Source organism: Urocitellus parryii, chromosome 4, assembly GCF_045843805.1.
Source record: "Urocitellus parryii isolate mUroPar1 chromosome 4, mUroPar1.hap1, whole genome shotgun sequence".
Lineage (NCBI taxonomy): Eukaryota > Metazoa > Chordata > Mammalia > Rodentia > Sciuridae > Urocitellus > Urocitellus parryii.
In genome coordinates this window covers 149,123,797-149,147,757 of record NC_135534.1, presented here as the reverse complement: position 1 = coordinate 149,147,757, position 23,961 = coordinate 149,123,797, and the positions used below count along the sequence as shown (strand labels likewise).

At 34.5% G+C, this 23,961-nt stretch overlaps 1 protein-coding gene across 2 annotated transcripts in view; it reads right to left on the bottom strand.

Moving 5' to 3' along the window:
- Positions 1 to 846: 846 nt before the first annotated feature.
- Positions 847 to 23,961, bottom strand: part of Ric1 (RIC1 partner of RAB6A GEF complex) — a 116,206-nt gene continuing 93,091 nt past the window's right edge. For both annotated transcript variants that reach the window (XM_026391487.2, XM_026391488.2), the window contains exons 13-26: positions 21,487 to 21,525; positions 21,059 to 21,169; positions 19,941 to 20,030; positions 19,007 to 19,167; positions 17,903 to 18,041; positions 14,398 to 14,514; positions 13,219 to 13,947; positions 11,008 to 11,166; positions 10,787 to 10,923; positions 8,720 to 9,006; positions 7,734 to 7,925; positions 5,762 to 5,939; positions 5,423 to 5,611; positions 847 to 4,294 (exon numbers count right to left, since the gene is read on the bottom strand). In XM_026391487.2, coding sequence (XP_026247272.1) covers positions 4,006 to 4,294; positions 5,423 to 5,611; positions 5,762 to 5,939; positions 7,734 to 7,925; positions 8,720 to 9,006; positions 10,787 to 10,923; positions 11,008 to 11,166; positions 13,219 to 13,947; positions 14,398 to 14,514; positions 17,903 to 18,041; positions 19,007 to 19,167; positions 19,941 to 20,030; positions 21,059 to 21,169; positions 21,487 to 21,525 — 2,817 coding nt within the window. In that variant the 3' untranslated portion in view covers positions 847 to 4,005. The remainder of the gene's footprint in view (positions 4,295 to 5,422; positions 5,612 to 5,761; positions 5,940 to 7,733; positions 7,926 to 8,719; positions 9,007 to 10,786; positions 10,924 to 11,007; positions 11,167 to 13,218; positions 13,948 to 14,397; positions 14,515 to 17,902; positions 18,042 to 19,006; positions 19,168 to 19,940; positions 20,031 to 21,058; positions 21,170 to 21,486; positions 21,526 to 23,961) is intronic.

Here is a 23,961-nt window from a genome sequence, read left to right as displayed (position 1 = left end):
AAGCAAGAACAGTCAAGAAAGACAGCACGTTACTGTTGTAAAGGATAGACACTGAGATCATTGTAACATACAGATGACTGTTAATTGAGAGTCTAGAAATAAACCTAAACATTTAGAGTCAATTGATTTTTGGCAATTCACTGAGAAAAAAAATCTCTTCAATAAATGGTGCTCAACTGAATATCCATTTGCAATAATTAACTAAAAATGGTTCAGAAATCTAACTGTATAAGCTAAAATTATAAAATTTTTATAGCTAGGAAAACATAAATAAATGAAATTTGAATTAGGGAAATTGTTTCCACTGTGAATGGAAAAAAGATAGAATGAGGAAATTCTTGCAAATCACTTATCTGGTAAGTATTCAAAATATAGAAAAAACTCTGGCAATTCAATGATATATGAAAAGATGTAATCAATAAATAGTAAGTTAAAATATAAATTATACTGACATACCCATTTCATTTACAACTTCAATGGCTTTGACCAAAAAGGTAGACGACAAGTTTTTGTTGTAGAGACTGAGACCTCCATCCACTGGTAGTGGGAATATTAGTGCAGGTACTCCAAAAACAACAAAAAATTAAACAATCATCATATGACCCACAGTTCCACTGTCAGTCCCTTGTTATCCATGGGAATACCTTCCAAGATCCCTACGCAGTGGATTCCTGAAATTATAATGGTACCTGATTTATACCATGTTTTTTCTATACATACACACCCATGACTAATTTTAATTTATAAATTAGGCACAGTAAGATATTAATAACTACCAGAACAATTATAATAATGTTATTTAAAACTATTTCTTTTAATTTTTCAATTAATATTTTTGGACTTCAGTCTAGTTGACTGATGGTAACTGAAGACTCAAAGTAAAACTGCAGTTAAGGGGAGGAATTTACAGTATCTGAATGTTCATATTTATAATATACCCAAAGAAGGAAAAAAAAAAAACCAAATAAACCCTCAACTGCTGAATTGATGAATTAATTACATTGACACAATGAAATAATATTCAACCTTAGGAAAGGAACTAAGGTACTTAGTAAAGGTTACACAAGTAAAGGATGTCAGATATAAAAGTCCATATTTTATATGATCATGAAATGTCCAGAATAAACAAATTCATAGCAACAACAGATTTAGGAATGCAGAAAAATGGGAAAGTCAAAATCATTTTTAATCCCTCATATTAGAGAAAGATGCTCAGTCTCCTGTACACTTCAATATAAAATTGCTTGCTTGATGGAGGTCATATGGCATAATTTTCTATCATTTATTATATTTTGAACATTTTCCATGTTAACTGTTCTAACATTCTGTTGTCTGGCATTTAGGATGCTGCCAGCTCTACATCTACATATGAATATTCTAAATATATCTGCCTGAATTTATAGGCATTTCATAAGGAAAAACTCCAGGTAAAATTGTAAAAATAAGAAGTTTTTTTGAGACAGGGTATTGGTATGTTGCCCAGGCTGATCTTGAACTCCTGGGCTCAAGTCATCATCCCATCTTAATCTGCCCAGTAGTTGGGACTACAGATTTGTGCCACCACACCTGGATCAAAAGAATATTTTTGTTGTTTTAATGTATGTATATGTGTGTGTGTATGTGTGTGTGTGTGTGTGTGTATATATATATACTTTTTGCTGTAACCTGAGATGATAAATAAACAGAAGTTTGTGTAATAGTTTTATTGCCCTTTGCCAAGTAAAAAATACACATTACAGAAGTAGCAGCTTTAATTACAAGTGAAGGTTGACTCTATCCCCCAATGAGTTCTTGTTTTGGTATCAGCAAATAACTTAATTGTATCCAGTAACCTTTCAAATCACTATACCAAATATTTAAATTCACTGGTTAAAACTATGGCTTAAACAGTTGATATACATAAATCAAACAATACAGCAAAATAAAGTATGAATTTTTAAAAAGAATTAAGTGGTTATACACCAAACAGAAAATTTTGATAAACTTGCCAATTTTTTTTTTTTTTTTTTGCCCTGGGCTTCCTATTTGTATTAACTGAAAAGTGAATATTTTATAGAAGAAAAGACTCATTTACAGTCTCAACTATGGGAATAACATTAACAGATTGGTGCCCTGCTTTCCAGAATGAGATGAACTCAGCACAGTTTTATTTAGAATATTTGAAAAGATCACAGCTGTTCATAATGGTAAACCATTTTTATTGATTGACTATTCACACCAAACACAAAAGATGCTGGTTCTTCTCCCTAATGGAATAGGACTGAAGAAATTTCAGTTTAGTTTCCTGGTGTGCTGCATGTAATCACACAAAAACATATTCTATCAAAAGGTTCAGAGGAAAGATGGTTTGAAACAAAGACTTAAATAAAAATAGCACCAGAAGGACCAGGTACCAATTGTCACACATTCCACCTATTCAGGAATTTTATTATGTGAAATTATTGCACTTGTAAAAAGTAAATGATAGTAAATTACCAAACAATAATTTTAAATGGTTGGTGAATTTTGAAATAAGCAATTTTAAAATGATTTTGAGTTTCCTTCCCTTCAAAGGAAATTCAGCTAAGACAACTATTTACTTTTTAAAAACAAGGACAGAGGACCAAGTTTTATTTCTAAATTATAACTGTACTGTGAGAAAAGAGTTTTTTTTTTTTACATAGTGGTACGAATTTGGTCCACATCAAATACATTGTTATTATAAAAATAAACAAGTTTTCATAAAAAATAACATTGCATTCCTTGTTCAAATTGCACAGTACAAACAAGCTATCTAAATTAATACTGTTATTAAGTAATTACAATTACAATGGATATGTGTTTAGTCTGAAGCAGCTAAGGGGTATGCAGTTTTGTTTTCATAATGTAAAAAAACCTAAAATTTAAGTCATGTCTAGAAACACATAAAATCTTTTTAAAGTTTACAATGAAGAATGCATTATTTACATACTAATTTTTAATAGCCGTGATAATACAGGATTCAGCAATCTATTTACATAAAAGCCTATTTTTATTCAATTTACAAAAAAGCAATAAATAAGAAACTACATTAATTTGCACGAAACCTGTTATACTTCGTGATCAATGGGACCACTGCTGTTACTTGATGACTGAACCAATAAATCTGTATTCTTTATGAAGACTGTTTATTTCTTGGAAGAAGATCGAGCCCAGTTTTTGTTCCAAGTGTATCTATCTATAGTCATGCAGAATCCAGCATAAAACCTTACAAATTATGATACAAGCCTTAAAAAATATGAATAGTGCCTTTGAGTATATTTACATAAGAATATTCACAGAAAAGATACAGTTCTTTGATACAAAATAGTTTAGTGGTATCAGCATAATTGATAAGAACCCCTCACACCTCTGCCCACATTATCTAGTAGGAATCAAGCTTGCTGAAGCAGGCACATTAACTCCCAGATAAATATCTTCCACCAATTCGGGGATGCGATTTAACAGGCTAGTAAACCAAAGAATGTTTCCATCACACTGGCACATATTGTGCAAGGGGAGGCCCTCTACTCAAAAGGACCAATTAGAGAGTCCAACAGGCTGTACTCAAGGAAGCAAACAGGTAGCTCAAGAACCCAATGAGCTACAGCAAGCACCTCAGCATTTATTTTTTAAAAAGCATTCTACACACGCAGAACCAGAAAACAGAGGCTGTAAGTACTGAAAAAGTATGCTTATCTGGAGCAAAACAATCCCATAGTTTAAGAGGCCCCAACCTTTGAATAAAATCAAAATATTCTCATGTACATCTGTATAATTCTCTTTTATTACTTTCCACTGCAGCTTAAAAATTTTTATGAAAGATACTTTATTTGATATCACATTTTTTATGGAGTCAAAGATATTTCTTAGAGAAAGAGTTCATTAAAATCTGATAATACTTAACCATAGTCTCTGAGCTGAGTTCTTTCAACTAGGTCACAATGTACTCATGGTTGCACACTGCTGCTAATTAATACTGCCTGTCTTGATGTTACCTCTATGTTGTTAGGACACAGAACAGTCATAAGTCCCATCCTGAAATGGTTCTTCCTCCTGTGCTCGGGTTGTGTCCTCTTCTTTCCTGCTGACCATACTGCTAACACCAACTTCACTTTGGGGGATGATTCCATGGCTGGAGGAGGCTCTGCTCTCCTCTGCCCGGGGACTGGTCTGTTCAGGAGTCTTACCCACAGCAATTGGCTGGAAGGCATCAGGCTGGATTTGCTCTTCTGTTATCTCACTGAGCTTCTGCAGTTGCGGCTTAATGATGTTTAAAAATGGCTTATATCCAGGGCTAAGTAGAGAGAAAAAACTATTTCTCATCTGCCATATTTCAAAAGACTTGGTAAATCGTTATGGGGGAACTATTAAATATTGATACAATAAGGAAAATAAAAGATTATGAGGGAAAAGAAGGCTTCTTGAGTGCCTTGCCTAGCAGCACATAGGGAGCTGTACATAGCATAGGCTGAGTCTTACATTCCTGATCAGTAGGAGCAAGGACTGACATTTAAGGCCATTTTACAACTAAAAATACTTTTATAGTTGAAGGACCACACTACCACTTTAGATTAAAAAAATGACCTTTAGAGAACATAGTATTTGGCAAATAGGAAAACTAGATCTAAATAAGGGAAATAAATAGAACCAAATTCATATATAACTGGTGGCAAAGTTCAAGGTTCTGAACTCTGATCTACTCCTATTTAAAAATCAACACAACTGTAAGTTTTTTTGTCTTTTCAAACAGATTAACCCAACCATTACATTAACAAAATGGTTGGGTATAGAATGATTATTAAAGAAAGTATCCTTAAAAATGAACATGAGAGGGGTTGGGGTTGTGGCTTAGTGGTAGAGCACTTGCCTCGCATGTGCAAGGCCCTGGGATCGCTCCTCAGTACCACATAAAAATAAATAAATAAAATAAAGGTATTGTATTCAACTATAATTTAAAAATAAATGTTTAAAGTGAACATGAGAGATGGGGCTGGGGTTGTGGCTCAGCGGTTGAGTGCTTGCCTCCCATGTGCAAGGCCCTGGGTTCGCTCCTCAGCACCACATAAAAATAAATATAAATAAATGATAGCATACACCTGCAATCCCAGCAACTCAGGAGACTGAGGCAGGAGGGCTGCAAGTACAAAGCAACTTAGGGGGGCCCTAAGCAACTTATCAAGGCCCTGTCTCAAAGTAAAAAATAAAAAGAGCTGGAGATGTGGCTTAGTGGTAAAGCACTTTTGGATTCAACATCCAGTACAATAAACAAAAATGAAAACAAAAATATATAAGCATTTTTATCCTACTAGCCTGAAAAAATAAAAAAATAAATTTCCAAACTACAACTAAGCCTTAATGTGAAAGAACACATTACCAAAGGTCACCAAAGGAATACAAGAAGCCTGTGGACACCAGCACTTACCAATCTGTAGAGGCCCATCGGTCCACCGCATGCAGCCCTGTCTTTATGTTCTGTAACATTTCTCCATCTACCTCTGAAGACTGTGCAATAACTAAAATCTGATTGATTATTGAGGATTCTCTAAGAATCAAGCCTATTACAATGCACCAGTCCAGACATCCTGCCTCCATGAAAATGTGTAGCAAATACCTATAAAAGAAGCAGAAGCAAAATATTTATGCTAAAAAGGATCTTCAAGTGTAGAGAAGGCAATGATTATTAGAAAAGTGGCTTCAGTACTCCATTTATACAAATACCCCGAGTAAGCTTTCTGTACTTTCAAATAGCTGAGAAACTCACCTAAGTTGGACTTGGGATTTGTGAGGGCCTTTACTTGCCAGCTCCATGGAGATATGTTCTAGCTCAGATTGAGTCAAACTGAGTGTAGAGAAATTTTCATCCACCATTGTCCAGTCCCCATCCACCATGGAGCTACTTTCAGTTAAGTCTGTGGCTGAACCAATGCTGCATTCATCACCTGATGGAGAATTTCCCAAAGTTATAAACCAGTTTAGTTTAGAAAATGTTTTCCTTTAAATATTAGCTGTTTCTCAGATGTTGATTTCTCCTTAGGATTTTGAAACCAAAACATGAAATCTACTACTAAAATAGCCATGTCATATGAACAATAATAAATATTAAAAAAAAAATCAGTGGAGCAATAAAGCTTGGAACAGAAAGACACTACCACTAGGAAGTAGTCTTCCTTGTTCCCCAAAAGCCTCTAGCTCAAATGTGATCAAGTCTTTAGGTTCAACTATTTATTTACAGGAAATAGCGGAAATTTAAACCAAACCATGAAGATGCAATCAGCAAAATTCATTTCATGAATAAATCCACAGAAGCAACATTCCTCAATGAATAAATTGCAAGAGGTGGGGGATAATCACTTAAAAGTTAAAAACAATCACAATGTTTGAATCTTATTTGGATCTTCATTAAAAACTAAAAATTTGTAACATTTATGAAACAGCTGCGAATCATAATACTTAAAAAAACAAAACAAAAACCTCAGAAAATAAGTGTTGGTGAGGATGTGGACAAATTGGAACTCTTAATGCTTGGTGGGAATGTAAAAAGGTAGAGTTGCTATGGAAAACTATAGTGATTCCTTAAAAAGTTACAAATAGCATTACCATGTTTCAGTCATCCCATTTCTGAGTATTTACTCCAAAGACTTGAAAGCCAAATCTCGAAGATGTACACCTACATTCACAGCAGCATTATTCACAATAGCCAAAAGGTGGAAGCAATCAATCCAAGTGTCCCTCCATAGATGAATGGACAAACAAAATGGTTCATACATACAGTGGGATATTATTTAGATTTTAAAAGAAAGGAATTCTGATCATGTACAGCATATTTAAAGTACCCAGAGTAGTCAAATTCATAGAAACAAAATAGAATTAGGTTGCCAGTGGCTATCACTGGAGGGAGGAATTGGGAGTTAACAGTTTTGCAAGACAAAAAGTACTATGGAGAGTGACCGCACAACAGTGTGGATAGAAGTAATCAATACTACTGAACTATATGCTTAAAAATGGTTAAGATGATAAATTTTATGTGTATTTTACAATTTTAATTAATGGTTGTTATAAGCCTCCTCATGTGGCAGCTCAGGTATCTAAACATTAGGTGAATGCCTAGTCGTCAAAATGATTGCAAAAAGAAAACAAGAAATATCAAACCAATTACTGTTTAAACGCCTGTATTTTATAACCCTTTGCCAAAATAAATTGCTTAAAAACCTCTGTATTTTATCCATTACTGCAAGCAGAGGTTGGTGTATGTTTTATGTTAAATATCCCGCCAATAAACAAATGTTCTGAAGGCTAAGAGGCAAAATCAAGGATATTATGAGGAACTTACATACAGAACAAATTCCCACAGGAGTTTGTTGATGAAATTAAAAAAAAAAAGAAAAAGATAATTGGTTTTTTTGTGTGTGTGTCACACGAGTCTACTTATAATAAAAATGGAACTCCTATGGAGATAACATTTTGCTTACTTGGGGTTAAAAGTTAATGTTTCTTTATCTTATTGCAAAGATTCATCTATTAGTGCTGATCTGTACTGAGATTTTTACGTACTTACATTTATCTAAAATAAGGCAAAATACAATCAAGTTCCTGTCCACCTCTCCAGCAGACACTACTGACTACTCCTTTAGGATACTGAAAAAAGAGTGACGGTATCTCTCTGAAATGCTACAGCACACATACTTTATTTCCAAAGAAACTGAAGAAGTAGTAGGACTTTAAATGACATTTACCTTTATTAGATAAAGGTAACAAGAAAGCATCTTGCATTTGTGGTCCATGGGATGAAGCTGCGTCTATCTCATGATGGGTGGGGCCAATGTTGCTGAGCCAGCTCTGACTTCGTTGAATATTAGAGATACCAGCATCCATCTCAAGGTTCATAAAAGGGTCAGCTGATTGAGATTTTAACAGCTGCTCTCCCACTGCGGGGTAGGTACAAAAACAAAGAGATGGAGATGGGGAGAATCCTCAAAGATTTACCCACTGTCATTTCCAATTCAGTTCTTCTACCTTCCCCCACCTGCTCCTCAATACTAAGCAATGCAAAGTCAATTACTATCCTACATTGTTTCATTCATTCAACTAAAAATATGGAATTATAACAAAAGAGAGTGACCATATAAAACATTTAAGTCATATCTATGGTATGTTCTAAGGTCTATCAGAAAGTTCTAAGGTTCTTGCCTTGGTTCGTAAGGTGAAACGAAGTTTCCAAATACCATAAAAGTTTTTAACAGCCCTCCTAAAATGACTTAAACTAAAAAAAGTTATATTTAAATTTTTATTTCACTCAAATATATAGTTTTACTTAGTCTTCTAGTGCAGAATATGACCCAAGATGTCAAAGATGCATTTTTACTATTTTCCTGGAATGAGTTCCATGAGGTAAATCACAAATTACCTTATCTTGAGGTCCATGACTAATCAGTTCCAAAATTCCTTCCCACAATAAGGTAAGTGTGGTAGCTTTTACATTCAGCCAGTTCTCAACTTGTTTATAGTTTAAGATAATGGTTAGATTTATGAATTAGACTTAAAGGTCAAAAGGCACAGAGATATAGATTCTCCTTTATTTATATCCTTGGCCAAATGGTGAATGTTAACTCAAGATGAAAGTTGGCTTTTATTTGCTTGAGGGTGAAATGAAGACTTCCATGTCAGCTACTTAGAGTAAAATAAAATTCTCCTTATAAAAGTGGCAAGAAGTCTACATTACCTGTACGGTATTTTCCATTTTTGAAAGGAGAACTGATAGAAGAGGCAGGGATGATGGGAAGTGGCCATAGGAAATCTTTGTGGAGTCTCTTGAGGGCTATCACAAAGTTGTCTACCCGGGCAGCTCGGGTACGTTCTTTGCAGAGCCAGCTAATTAGTTCAAAGCCTAGCTGGGCAGCAAAGCAGCCAAGGTCCTTTAACCGCACATCTTCTAAGAGACGCCGAGCATGTCTCCAGAGCATCATGTCAATATACATGTTCTCAGCACATTCACTGTCTTTGCTCCATCTACAAGTGGTAACAGAAGAAAGCTATAAGACAATCTTTATTGGAGGACTTCACATAATTTTATGCAGTAGCATTGATAAAACTGACAAGAAGGTTAGTGATCTATTTATTATTTGACTGAAGAGGAAGAAGATGTGATGATATACCATGACCTGTTGAAAACTTGGAGCATAGTAGGTTCTTAAGACTGATACGTGGAATGAATATATGGACTAGAAGAAACAGGACCAGGAAGCAATAGTGAGTGGTTGAAGGAAAAAAGCAATAAATAAATGCTGTCACTGAGAAGCAGTACAGTGGATCAGTAAAGAACCCAGTCTCTGCAGTAGGACTGTCTGGATTCAGATCTTCACTCTGATTTGTTATGTGTTATAATTATATAGCAAATCAACACACTGATTTGTTATGATTATAACTATGTTTGTTTTTTTGAGCCTGTTTCTTCATCTGTACAGTGAGTACCAACCCTTATGGAGCCGTTTTAAGGATTAAAACATTGATGTATGTAAATGTTTAGAACAGCACATAGTGAGCACTTGATATGTTATTAATCAATATTTAAATTCAGGGTTCGGCTGAAAAGATACTATTTTCCTGCCAATTGTTTATAGACCTCCATGGCTACATTTTACTTGTATATAGTCCACAATTGTGTGTGTTGGTGGGGAGATTTATGACCAGTGATAAAAGAGCAATAAAATGCCATGATAAAAGTGTTCAATTTTTCTGTTTAAATAACAATGGAATTGGCATAATTGGGAATGATAAAACTTGGAACCAAGATGAAGAAGATAGAATATATAAAGAAGGGCTGTCAAAAATGTAAAAGTTGGCTATATTATTTTTGGAGATTCAGACTTGTGAAGTTTAAATATTATAATTTTCCATTTGTTCTGTATTTTAATTGTGGGGAAAATCCAGCTTTATTCATTTCTTATTAAAAAATTTGTAAAAAATGTTCGAAAAGCTCTTACTACATTAAAGACAGGTATTGTAGTAAAAATACAAACTACATAAAAGAAAGGATTAGGGAAGAGATAAACAAAAGAACATGTAACAACACAAGAAGGGTTACAAAAGATCTTACATACCAGAGGAAATTCTAATGATTTTATAAGGTTCTGTGTAAGTTCACATTCATCCTTCTAGAGAACAATAACCTAACTCTGGGTGATGCAGATGTTGGTCTGCAGAACACAATTCTTTTGGCTGTTTAATGACTTTTCTAATCAAAAAGTTACATGAACGTCAAATACATGGGCACAAAATTTTTATTTTTTTGTCAAGAACTATGTAGTTGAAAAGAAGGGTAAAACTACTGATGTTCTGCTTTTGGATTATCTGTGGACTGTCTGGTCCTCTGTCATCAGAGGTAAAGTCAGTAGCATTCAGAACAGATATATCAAGTCCTACTCTAGTACAAAGGCACAGAAATTATACAAAAGTACAAAAATTAACTCTGGAGGAAGGACAAATGGAAGCTTTTTGTGGGGTCTCTATTACTTTTGGGAATGAAAAAAGGATTCGCACTCGGATTAAGTAGTTGTTTCCTAAGATATAATTTATATAATGATATGTTAATTAACTTACATAATAGTTAATTTAAAAACAGGGGGTATTGGAGACACAGTCTCACTAAGTTGCCTAGGCTGGCCTCAAACTTATGATCCTCCTACTTCAAACTCCAAGTCCTTAGGATTATAGACTTAATTCTATAAATGCCTTGAAATGCAGTATGTCACAGATACCCTAAATCAGTAATGGCTATTTATTCTTTTACCTTTTTCCAGAAGGACCAGATGGCATACTTAGTGTTTTCTGTAAGTTGAATTTACTAGGAGGAACATTTTCAGCTGACTGGGATAAGCTGATGCTTCGATTTCTGAAGAACTCGAATCCACCACTTGAACTGGGTTCCTATGATTACAAAATGCAATAAAGTTAGACAAAGATGCCTTGTAGGTACATGGCATAAAGAAGTTATACAATTCTGCAACTAACCTGAGCTGTAGGTGTGGATGGAGGTGTCTCAGATTCTCCAGAGCCAATGGCTTTAAGAAATCGAATCATGTGTCGACATAGGTCCCACTTGCCTTGTTCCAATGCTGTGTTGAACAGAAGGGTGGCATGTTGCCTACTTACTGCTGGAACTTCCATATTCTACAGAAACAAGCAAGGAAGATAGCATCACTTTCATACATGATTTTGGAACGTTTGAGCACTTCTTTTCTTCACATTAACCTAAACCTGAGGAATGTACCTAAAATACTGTGGGGTACTGTGGGCTTATTTTAACAATAAGATTTAAAGAAGCATTGAAAAGTACCATACAAGGAAAAGTAAAGCAGGTCTCTGCTGCTATAACATAAACTATGATTTCCTAAACTCCCATGACATGTAGATATCTTACATACATTATTTCATTTAGGAATTATTCTGGAGAAAAAATTTCCAATTTCATTACAGAGATTGCTGCAGGTTTAAGGAGTGACCTAGAACAAAATGCCAGCAGCATCTATATATGTATATATTTATATTTAGGCATTACATTAAATTTTATTCAGATTAATGGATCATTCCATTTCAATGATATCATAGAATTAACAATTTAAATTAGGTGTGTTTTGCATGGCATTTAAAAATAATATAAACATTGATCAATGTAATATTACAAATGTTTCTCAAACTGTACTTACTGGAGATACAGTAATTGGAAAACTGAAGTCTACTTATTATAATTTAATCAAGAGACTCAATTTCAAGCAGTAAACCTACACCCCCCCCACACACACCCTTGCTTTATCCCTGGGTACAGTTTCTTATTTCTTTTATTTGTTCTTTTTAGATATACATGACAGTAGAGTATATTTTGACATATATACACGGAGTATAACTTATTCTAAATAGGATCTCATTCTTGTGATTGTACATGATGTGGAATTTCACTGGTCATATATTCATGTGAACATTGGAATATCTTATTCATTCTACTGTCCTTCCTAATCACATCCCTCCTCCCTTCCCTTCATTCCCCTTTGTCTAATCTAATGAACTATTCGCTCCCCCACTTATTGTGTGTTGTTTATTTTGATCAGTTTCTATAATTCTCCTGTGTTCTTTAGGGCTAGCCAAGGAACCATAGAATCTCACGGCCACTAATCTCTGCTTGACTGTATTCGCTGGTTTTAATCAGCTGTCAAAAAGCAAATAAGCTGATGTAAAATCTGCAGTTCAAATCAAGTTTATGGTTAGCCTGTTATCAATGAAAACAACTTTGCTGTAATTTAAATAACCTTAAGTGTAGACTATAAAATGCACACAAGATTTATGTGAATAACAAACTATGAAGCCTATCTGTCAAATATGTAATGAAACAAATTTTCAGAAGTCTCAAAGAATGCATTGTTTTGAGAAAAATCATGTGTGATGAGGGTCATTACTGTGGCAGGCCTGAGTCTCTCCAGCTTGCTATGTGGAGCCAAAAATAGGTGTTGTGTTATAAATGAGGTACAATCAGAATCCCCTTAGCAATTCCACACTATAAGAAAACAAATCTATTATTTGTGGGGAGTTCAGACAAATATGTTAATGTCCAAAACAAAGTTTCTTCACAATGTAGTAGTATTACTTATTATGTAGTATTTTAGTAATCAAATGTTATATTTCCTATGTAATATGTACATAGCAATGTTTTACATACAATAAAACATTTCTTCAATCTTATTTAAAATAATACTTGGAATTGATTTGTTTTAGGCTTATATATGAAAACAAAACAAAACGGGATAAAATACCCTTACAATGCTCCTTAATAATACTACAAAAGATGGGCATGGTGGTGCATGCCTGTAATCCCAGTGGCTCAGGAGGCAGAGGCAGGAGGATTTCGAGTTCAGAGCCAGCCTCAGCAATAGGGAGGTGCTAAACAACTCGGTGAGACCCTGTTTCTAAATAAAATACAAAATAGGGTTGGGGATGTGGCTCAGTGGTTGAGTGGCCCTGAGTTCAATCCCTGGTACCAAAAAACAAAAAACAACAACAAAAACAATTAAGAAAAATCTGGCAAGATTGAGTTCTTCAAAATGAAAAATATAAACTGTAAAGAAAATCTGACTATTCCTTAAACATAATCACAGTACTAAAACAGAACATTTCTTTTATTCTAAGTTTAAGCTCATTATTCTTGTATCCTTAAAAGAATAGAATTGTTACCTGTAAGATAATAAGGTAAGAGGCAGCTGTGTCCAAATCCTGAGCCATCAAACATTCTTCAAACAAGTCCTTGGGGTTTCCAACAGCTGCAAAAAGGTAATTCCACAGGGCATATTCAGTCTTCCTAGCACAATGCACAACTGTCTGCAGGAAGAGGGGGAATTCGGTGATAAATTTTGCCACAGTGGGAAGTAGTGGGTCGGGAATGGGTTCCCGTGAGGTAGCTTCTTCTTCCAGCACTTCATGGAGCATGAGCTCCAGCACATGAGGGAAGTAAGGTAATGCGGCACAGGACTGAGCCAAGAGCAAGGCTTGTTCCCCGAGGTTCCTGACCAGAAGTTGACGTAGAATGTGGTGGAGGTAGATCTGAGAGGTTCTCTCCACAACACAGAAAGGGAAGAGCACCTCCAGCTGCTCCCTAGCAGTGTTCCGAGTATACAAAGAATCATAGAGTAAAGTGTCATTGACAGCACCAAGGACCAATGCATCTTCAAACAGAACCGCCAATGGATAAATATTGATATGGAAAGGCAGCATGATCCGCTGGGACAAGAAGGAATGGGGCTTGCGGTGATCCCTAGGGAAGAGGGGGAGCCAAACTTTCATCCCTGCACCACCACAGCTCAGCCAAAGGGCTTCCAGAAGGTGACGTTTTTGTTTATTTGCTCTACATGTAGTCCAGACATTTTCAACAGACTGGGCTAGTACAACAGGAGGACAGAACGGCAGCTGGAGAAGAAGACACAAGAATCAGGGTATTTTCCTGTTAAATCTGCAGGTCCTTATTTGTAGCTACTAGTTTTTTGTATTTTTTTTTCCCCCCAAAATGAGAGTACAATAACTTTGAGAAAACCAACAACCAAAACAGAGTAACAGTACCCTGCCTTTTAAAGTATATAACTTTAAATCTAAAAAGCAAAAAACCCATAAATTCCACCAAACTATCACTAATTTCCCATTAGTTTTGCAACTAAATACCTAGGTAATGTTTTGCCTGGAGTTCAGGACATTTTATTGTCATTTGGGGACTTATTCTTCACAAACAGCCTTATTCCCAGGGACTTAAATTTTATATACTGTCTCAGTTTTTAAATCATAATACTCTCTTTTAATTCTTTTATTCCTTCACCCTAATCTCATACCTTTCTCAAGATTTGAAATGACTTTCCCTTTACTCACAAGTTTCCTTTGGTTCGGATTACTGTCCTTCTCCCGGATCTGAGGACCTGACCTGTCCCTCTGCATCATGATGAGCTGCCCTGCAAGGTTCAGCATAATGCTCTCTGCATCACGTGCCTGAAATTTTAGAAAAGAAAAATGGGTTCATACCAATTTATAGGTTTTTTTTGGTGTCCCCCCAATCCACAAGTTATGTAGATGAAACAACCAACAGTATTGATTGAAGTTGTACTAATAAGCTCTGTGGGAATACAAGGAGCTTTCTGGCTAGAGTGGAACAAGGCTAATTAATAAACCATACCAGTGAACATAAAATTGAAAGTAGAGGTGAATCTTGGAAAATCTAAGAGAACTTAAGTAGTTCATAAAAAATCAGAGATCATTTTATTATTCTAGCTGGCACTGCTTAAGAAGGCATAAAGGATGAGGTGGGAAAGATTAGAAAACATACATGGGTAGAAGAGAAAGGGTTGGTACTCTGGTTAAAGCATGAAATGTAAATAAAGACATGGAGCTAGGATAGAACAGCTCTAATGGTAAAGTGAGAACAATTTTGCAAGACTAGGGATATTATGAAATTAAAGCTGGAGAGCCACAGATCTTCAAGGGCTTAGAAATCCAGGTAAAAAAGTAACAGGAAAGAACTCACTATATATGGTTCTCAAATAAGGGAATTAATGAAAAATCTGAGTTAATCAGGATGGATTACTGGGGAGAAGCAGACACCATGGGTGTTGACAGGGATTTCTCTTTGTCTGTTTTATAGACAGCTTAATTTTAGAGAGCCTAGCATAATGATTTTCTCTTGAAACTTATGATCCAGTCTAAACAATTATGAATATTAAAGTTTGAGAAGCATTGTCTCAAAGCAAATCTCAGATGAAATTATTTTCACCTCTAAAGAGGAAAAGCATTTTGATTTAAAAACAAAAACCAAAATTTTACTGCTATACTAGGCATGAAAGGTAGAAAAAGAGTGTTGCACCAAACATTATTTCAAGTTACTGAATCTAGGTGAGGTACCACAGAAATTCAGGTTATCACCAACACAAGTTAAAAAAGACAAGTCAGGGGAGTGAAAAAGTATGTTCCTTCACATTCCATTAAACTGAAAGAACCTTGCAACTTTCACGTATAACTATTGTGAGTGACAACTGGATCAGCGTTGAACATGCCACCATAATAAGCATAAGGGTAAGTTTGGTAAACCGAAGGAAATAGATGAGGCAAAGTATATGGAGGTGAGAGGTAGAGAGCAGAGGGCCATTGTCTGAGCTTTTTAAGGCAAGAAGAAAAATAGGGAAGCACAATAGCACACAAACCAAAACAGGAAAGAATTTCAGGAAGGAAAGAGTGACTATTCACAAGATGTAGGATTATTTCCCAGGCTCTAATGTTTGCTGGCTGGATGAATTTAAGTTGCCAGTATTACCTAGGGTTCAGTAAAGGAAAAAAGTAGAGTATCTCTAAGAGTTAGGTACTTAGTAAAAAGTAGCTAGATGATAGAGGAAAAACATAAATACAAACATGAATCAAGATAATATGACTGTCGGAACTGGCATATAGTCATATCCCTCAAATACTTCAAAAAGACCCTGAAAACGTTTTACTGAAATGCACTACAATAATGACTAATATTCATAATGACTATCTTAAAATTTAAGATGATAGATTTTACCACTACATTTGACATATTTAATTTAAAAAAAGAACATACTTCTCTTTACAAAGTAGACTTCTTTGGGGGGGCGGGGGGTCCTGGGGATTGAACTCGGGCATTTGCTACTGGGCCACATCCCTAGCCCTATTTTTTTTTAAATATATTTTTGGTTGTACGTAGACACAATACTTCTATTTCATTTATTTATTTTTACGTGGTGCTGAGGATTGAACCCAGTGCCTCACACGTGCCAGGTGTTCTACTGCTGAGCCACAACCCCAGCCCCCTATTTTATATTTTATCTGGAAACTGGGTCTCACTGAGTTGCTTAATGCCTCGCTTTTGCTGTCTGGCTTTGAACTCATGATGCTCCTTCCTCACAGAGTAGATATTATTAGTATTTACTCAATCAGTACTTTTCTATTGAAAATATTATAGGTATATGCAATAGTACTCCCAGGCAACCTTAATGAACTTATAGAACAAGCAGGGGTATCTGTATGCTCAAAATCCTAAATCTGAAGGAACTCAAAACACCATTTCTTAGCCTAAAAACTTCCAGGTGGATGGTTCTCTGTGGGAGTTTCAGGAGCTCAAGAAGCTCACTCTTTCATAAGAGGCTATTTGACTATTGAACAGTTCTCACTGTTATTACTTTTTAAAACTTTTACTACTAAATCAAGACTTTCTTTGCTGTAGTATTCTTGGTCTTCCTCCCACACCAGATATAATCAGTCTCACTTCTGTTATATTTCAACTTACTACTTAATCTGCTCTTCATAAGTTAAGCATCTTCTCTTCAAGAAAGGCCTCTTTTAAGAGGTTAAAATGGTGTATCCAGTACTATTGATACCACTGATTGCCTTCTATATCTGGAATACACAAAGTTCCTGGTTTTTGGCAATAATGAGGATTGAATGTTTTTTTGTACTGGGGATTGAATCGAAGGGCACTTTGCCAGAATTATATTCCCAGCCCTTTTAATTTTAAGACAGAGTCTTGCTAAGTGGCTTAGAGCCTCACTAAACTGCTGAGGCTGGCCCTGAACTTGTGAGCCCCCTGCCTCAGCCTCCTACTACCATTAACCTAGATCATTATAATGGTCTCCCAACTGCTCTTCCTTCATGCAGTTTTGCCCAGTTCATTTCTTTAGTTAGAGCAAACATTATAAAACTTTAAACTTGAAGATATTCAAGTCTAAAGTTATCAATATTATCTATAAGACTCACATTCTCTCACATACCCTATGTCCCAGAAATTTTAACTTCCAGAATGTGTAATGTTCTCTTGTCTATAAGCCTTTGTATTACTGTTCCCTCTGCCTGAAATTCTTCCTCTTTGCTTAAACAATCTCTACTCATTCTCTAGGTTTCAATTTACATTTTTTTTTTTTTTTTTTTTTTTTGGCGGTGCTAGGGATTAAACCAAGGGCCTCTGCATGCATGGGCAAGTACTCAGTTACCTCTGAGTTATACTTCCAGCTGAGGTTTCAATTTAAATGGTACAGAAATCCTGATTGTTCAGACTATATCAGGTTTTTGGTTTATTCTCTCACAGTAACCTATATTTTACTTTTTGATATATATATAATACATACATAAACACAAACATAAGACATATATACGTAGATAGATATATTACAAGAACAATTAATTATTCGTGTAATTTAATATTGAGCAGAAATCAGGTCTGTTTCATTTGCTACTGTAACCTGGCATATTCATACAAGATACATTCTAAATATTTAATATTTATTTGTTGAACAAATAAATAGTTTCTATGATCAACTTAAAATACTAAAGACTGAGATGTAAACTTCAAGGAGTTTTGATAATGGGATGGTACCTGCTGTGGCATTTTCAAGGTGATTCCATTCTCTGTACTCACTGAGGTCAGAGTGACAGACACTACCAGGAAAGGGTGAGGAATGTAGCGTGACATGGGGACTTCCTGAAGAACTTGAATACCAGCCATAGTATTTGAACTATAAAAACAAAAAGAAACTCTGGTAGCTCAACAATGCTAACAATGTTGTTTTGTTTTTCCTTTCTGCTACTATATAGTAGTAGAATTCATGTTTAGAAAGACCCCAAAGTTCCTCTCCTCCCTAAATGTCCTTCAAAAATGATTAACAATATTGTCCTTCAATAATGAAAGACCCAAAGAACACATATGGGGATAAGAGAGGGGGGAAAAAAAAAGGGACAAGACTTTGGAGTAAAGGAAAAAACAAAACAAAACAACAACTGAGGAAGAATCTGTAAAAATAGAAATATTTAAGGGATAAAAACTGAATGGTTGAGGAAGGATAAAGGTTGAATTACTGAGGTTAATAATATATCTTAATTTTTATGTGTGCATTAACAATCACTGGGCTACTTTAGCAAATACATCCTTCACAGCTTTGTAAATAAATAAGCATACCTCCGAGAACAAAATAAAACTCAAGAGATGTTGTCTAAATGCTGCAAGTTGGACCAGCTGCCAAGAACAATATGAGGCCATTTGTAATAACAGCAGGACTTTTGCTTTATCCTGTTCTAGACTATTATCATCTAGCACAGTGGAAATGAAACTGAGTATGCTAAGTATATGCTTCCTGAAGCTGTCAAACCGTGGAATGCCTTCAAATTTCCCAAGTGTCTGGAACTTATTTTCAAGGCTGTGAAAAATTTAGCATTTTAGGGTTTACCTCAGCTGAAACTAGATTTTTAAAAAATAAATCCAGGAAGATTAGCTGCAGATAGAGCAGGCTATGCTATCACTTTTCTTTTTTTTCACAGCTATTACATAAATATTACTAATTAAAATTCCTTGCATTTTTGACTTCTAAAAAAGGGAAACTAAATACAAAGATAGAAAAACTTGTTTTGAGGGGGGAAAAAAAAACCTACAGAGGAAAAACAATAAATAGGAACAGAAAGTGACTTGTCATATACTATAACTTACCCATCAGATTTTCTTTCAATACTGTAAAGGCATATTGAACAGTCTGCTCTAAATACTATTACCATGTCCCGGAAGACACTCAGCAGTAATGTTTCTGCTTGTGTCTTGGTGACATGAGCAAAGGCATTGTCCAGATTTGATGTTCGCAAGTATACTCTGAGCTGCAGAAGAAAATTATAAAAATGAAATGGCTAAATACTTTAGACAAACCGTTTTTGTTTTTTTTTTTTTTTGGGGTGGTGCTGGAGATTGAATTTTGTGCATGTGAGGCAAACACTCTACCAAATGAGCTATATCCCCAGCCCCCCCAAACTGCTTTTTATTTATTTACTTTTTTCAAGTAATAGTTAAAAGACCTAAGAAAGCTTTAACAATAAATGAGTTCTGTTTATATTTTGGCAAGCTAGGCTCATTTTACAGATAAAAGATAAAGTGATCAAAACTGTGAATGCAATATTATGAGACATTCCTATCAGACTTGTATATTTAGATCTAATATAATGAGCCAAGCAGTTTCTCAAAACAATCATAATCAATGTATTTAAAAAAATCTTATAGAGAGGGGCTGCGTTTTAGTTCAGTGGTAAGAACACTTGCCTAGAACACATAAAAATAATAAATAAAATAAAGGTATTGTGTCCATCTATAACTAAAAACAATTTTTAAAAAATCTTATAGGGGATGTCTATGAGATACAATCCTTAGAAAAGGCTATCTTAGAAATCCCATTTGTTACTTAAAAAATTTTAAAAATATAGTAACCTGAAAAATTTAAAATATATTACATGAAAGAATAATCCCATTAGCTAAAATGTTAATTATTAAAAATAAAATATTTTGTTTAGTTTTCAATTGGTTATTTTCTATATAAAATTACATAGTGCTTACTAGGTCTAAAATATAAAGATTATTTATAAGAGAAAATAAAACCTACCTCTTCTTGATGGTCACTTATATTATAACATGCAAGTACCATAAAATCATTCCACCAGGCTAAACCACCAGTCACAATCATATTTTGCTCCTTAAAAGAAAAATTTTAAAAATATTTTTACTTTAATTAAGTTATCAGAAATTACTATAAAGTAACAAAGTATTCTTAGGCAAAGAAAGCTCAAATTATTTCTGCTTTACTCTCTCCCTTGAATTACTCCAGGGACTTTAATAGTAACGCTTCATATTCTAAGTTTAAAAATAAATACTTCTGTAAGGAAGCAAATACACTGATGTATCATTTAGCATCATTATTCCACATCCAAGAAACATGGGTTAAAATTCTGGTTTTATCATTCAGATGAGCAACACCTGCTTCTCTTTTATCAAATGGTGAATAACAATAATGCCCTGTGTTGAGATAATATACAGAAAGGACCCTAAAATGACTGACACAAAAAAGCAACTATAAATGCCATTTCCCTTTTTTTTGGGGGGTGGGGTATTAGGTATTAAATTCAGGAACATTCAACCACACAGCCACATCCCCAGCCCTATTTTGTTTTTTATTTAGAGACAGGGTATCACTAAATTGCTTAGCACTGTGCCTTTGCTGAGGCTGGCTATGAACTGGCAATCCTCCTGCCTCAGCCTCCCGAGCTGCTGGGATTACAGGCATGTGCCACCATGCCCAGCCCATATTCTTCTCTTCTTCCAATTTGATTCTTGCAAAATCCAACTTCATGCACATATGTATGTGTGTCATATATATAGTCTAAAATTACATCACACAGCTAAGCAGAGAATGATCTCAAAATTTTGGGGAAATTTATTCTCATCACATTTGATGGACACAATATTGAGATTAAATTCTTAAACTAAATAATTATTGTTACTGATCTTAACAAGAATAAAAATTAAGCCATTTCAATACAAGACCCATTATCAAATTATCAAATACTTTATTAAAATCAGCTCACAGATATTATCCAGTATCAGTTTCTCATATATGACTTTCAATTTTATAAGTAAATAGTAGTTTACTGTACAGTATAATTATTTTATATTATAGTTCTTCTATACTTTGGGAAATTGGTTTTTAATTTCAAAAAGACTAACCTGAGTAATGTTTCCAAAAAGTTTCCATTTTTTGGTGAGTAAAGAGTAATGTGCAAAACCAAACTTGCCAACCACAGCAATATTTTGTCCAAGTTTATCAATAGCTGAAAACTGTTAAAAAAAAATTAAGAACTCTTTGCAAACTTACACACTTTAATAGGCATAACTGGTTAATACTATGTAAGGTAAACAGACTTAATAAGTGCTTGCTAAGTGAATTTTACATAAAATGTTAAATTAAAAATCCAAATATTTATAGTAATATAGGACAAAATTAGATGTTAATACCCTAGCAATGTATAAAAGATCAGTATAAATGTATAAAATTTTACTCTTATCAATATACCCACTGAAGGGCTCAATTCCCAGAAAGCCTCTTGCAACAAATGCTATTCAACAAAGTTAACACCAACAAAATAACAACTCACCCGTATAGGCCAATTGCTTTCTAGATAGGTACTGGAAATCTACAGAAAATAACACATCAGTTTGGTAAGATTTATGAATTATATTTAAAATTTAAAGCATTAATTTATCACAATATGAGATTCGGCTTCCCGAGAGTGGCTATTAGTAGCAGAGCACTTGGAATTTACCATTTACATATGAGTCAATATTTCTCATCTCATGTCTTAAACAGCTCCAAATTCTAGACATCAGGTTTTCATCTTTCCCCTTCACAGTGCTTTTTTTTTGGGTAGTACTAAACTCAATAAACATAGACCAATGAGTTATTTAGAGAAGCATTCCTGAGAGTAGCCATGAACTGCACAGATGAGCAGTTTTGGTTTGCTAACGTGAATAATTTCCACAACCTCATCAAATAAATTACAGCCTCAGCAAGAGTTTTGATTTTTAATGGAAATACTTTGATTACATTTAGGTTTTTCTGATTAATAAATAATACAAAAATGTACAAAGTACAAAATAAAATTGTTGCTTAGGGACAACTAGTAGTTAGTTTTTAATCTATCCTCTAAACAAACATCTGTAAAAAGGTAAGAGTATGTTTAAGCTACTATTAGTTTCTTGGAATGTTCAACTTAAACTATAAGAACTCTTAATATATATTACAGATACTAAGTTTTTATTTTCAGCATCATTGGTAAATATATTTTCCATGTTATCTGTTTTCCATCTTCGTACATGGTGGTATCCTTGTATCATTGTAACAAAACTATCTGTGGGACATAAACGTGGATTAAGTAAATTCTAGTTCTACTGAGACTCCTATCTTTCTACTGGCCCACTAATTCCGTAGTTTTCATGAGTACTTGTGAGAGTGGAGTGTAAATTAATAGAAAAATAGAACAAAGGGAAGAATCTTCAGCTCCTGTAAAAAAAAAGCTTCAATTCATTCATATTTAATTTTACTCAGGAAAAAAATGATCACAAATTTTACGAAGAACTCAAAATTAGAAAGCCATGTTTACATGAATCAAATCTAAGAAAACTGTGTAATGTGAAGACAAAATGAAAATCAAGTAAAAACAATGCTGAAACTGTATTTAACCTTGATAAAATTTATTTTATTTATTTATTTTTTTTAAAGAGAGAGAGAGGGAGAATTTTTTTTTTAATATTTATTTTTTAGTTATCGGCGGACACAACATCTTTGTTTGTATGTGGTGCTGAGGATCGAACCCGGGCCGCACGCATGCCAGGCGAGTGCGCTACCGCTTCAGCCACATCCCCAGCCCGATAAAATTTATTCATAAAACTATTTGTTAAACTTCTCTTGGCTACTAAATTAACTACATTAAATAGCTGTTAATACATTAGTAAGTTCTTAACCCCAGTACTGTGTGTGCAAGCCTACTTATAGAATTAAAGATAATTGTATCATTGATACATGCTAGAAGAATGCTTTACTTGAATCTTAACAAATATGCTACACTGTTCAGTGTAAAATTCACTATGATGGGAAAAATTAGTGCAGAATAATGGTAAACTTGAGGTAATAACATGGTGGTAAAATAAAAGTTAAAAGCAATTTTCTTTTTTGCAGAGCTGAGGATTGAATCCAGGGCCTTACACATGCTAGGCAAGTAAAAAATACTGAGCTTCATCCTCAGCCCCAGTTGAGAGCACTTTTTATTAGCCTGTAAGTAAAACTCCCTTTCCCCCCTTACAATTAAGAAAAGAACAATAGTTACATGAAGAAGGATGTAATAGATGTACTTGAGTACAATTGCCCCCGTTACCCAAGATGCTAAAAAAAAAAAAAAAAAAGAAATCCTGTAACTACCCAAACTTTGATGTATCACTAGTACTTATGAAACGTGTGAGAGGGTAATGCATGAGCTGGAATCTCATTGCAAAAGTGGTGTATAACAAAGTTTCTATGGGAAGTCAAAGTTAAACCTTACCAAATGATTGCACTCCAATGAATATTTTATACATGAAAACAATTTATTATTTTAATTTGAAAAAGTCTAAGAAGTATTGGGCACAGTGGTGTACACCTGTAATCCTTGGGAGGCTGAGGCAGGAGGATCACAAGTTCAAAGCCAGCTTTAGCAATTGAGTGAGGCCCTAAGCAACTCAGCAAGATCCTGTCTGTAAATAAACTATAAAAAGGTCTGGAGATGTGGCTCAGTGGTTAAGCACTCCTGGGTTCAATCCCTGATACAAAAAAAAAAAAAAAAAAAAAAAAAAAGTCTAAGAAGTACCAAAAATTGCAAATGGTTTATTTTTAAAACTCAAGATATATAAGTTTAAAATGAATGCAGGTATTTGTCTAAAGATATTATGAAATACACTGGAACAAAAACTTCTATTTTCCCTAGTAGGTCACCTTTATTGATCTACGTGTCATCTGAACTCTGAACTCTATACCTAACATGGAGAATAGGAAATGGTAGAAATAAGACGTAGCTAATGAATAATGAAGAAACAGAGGT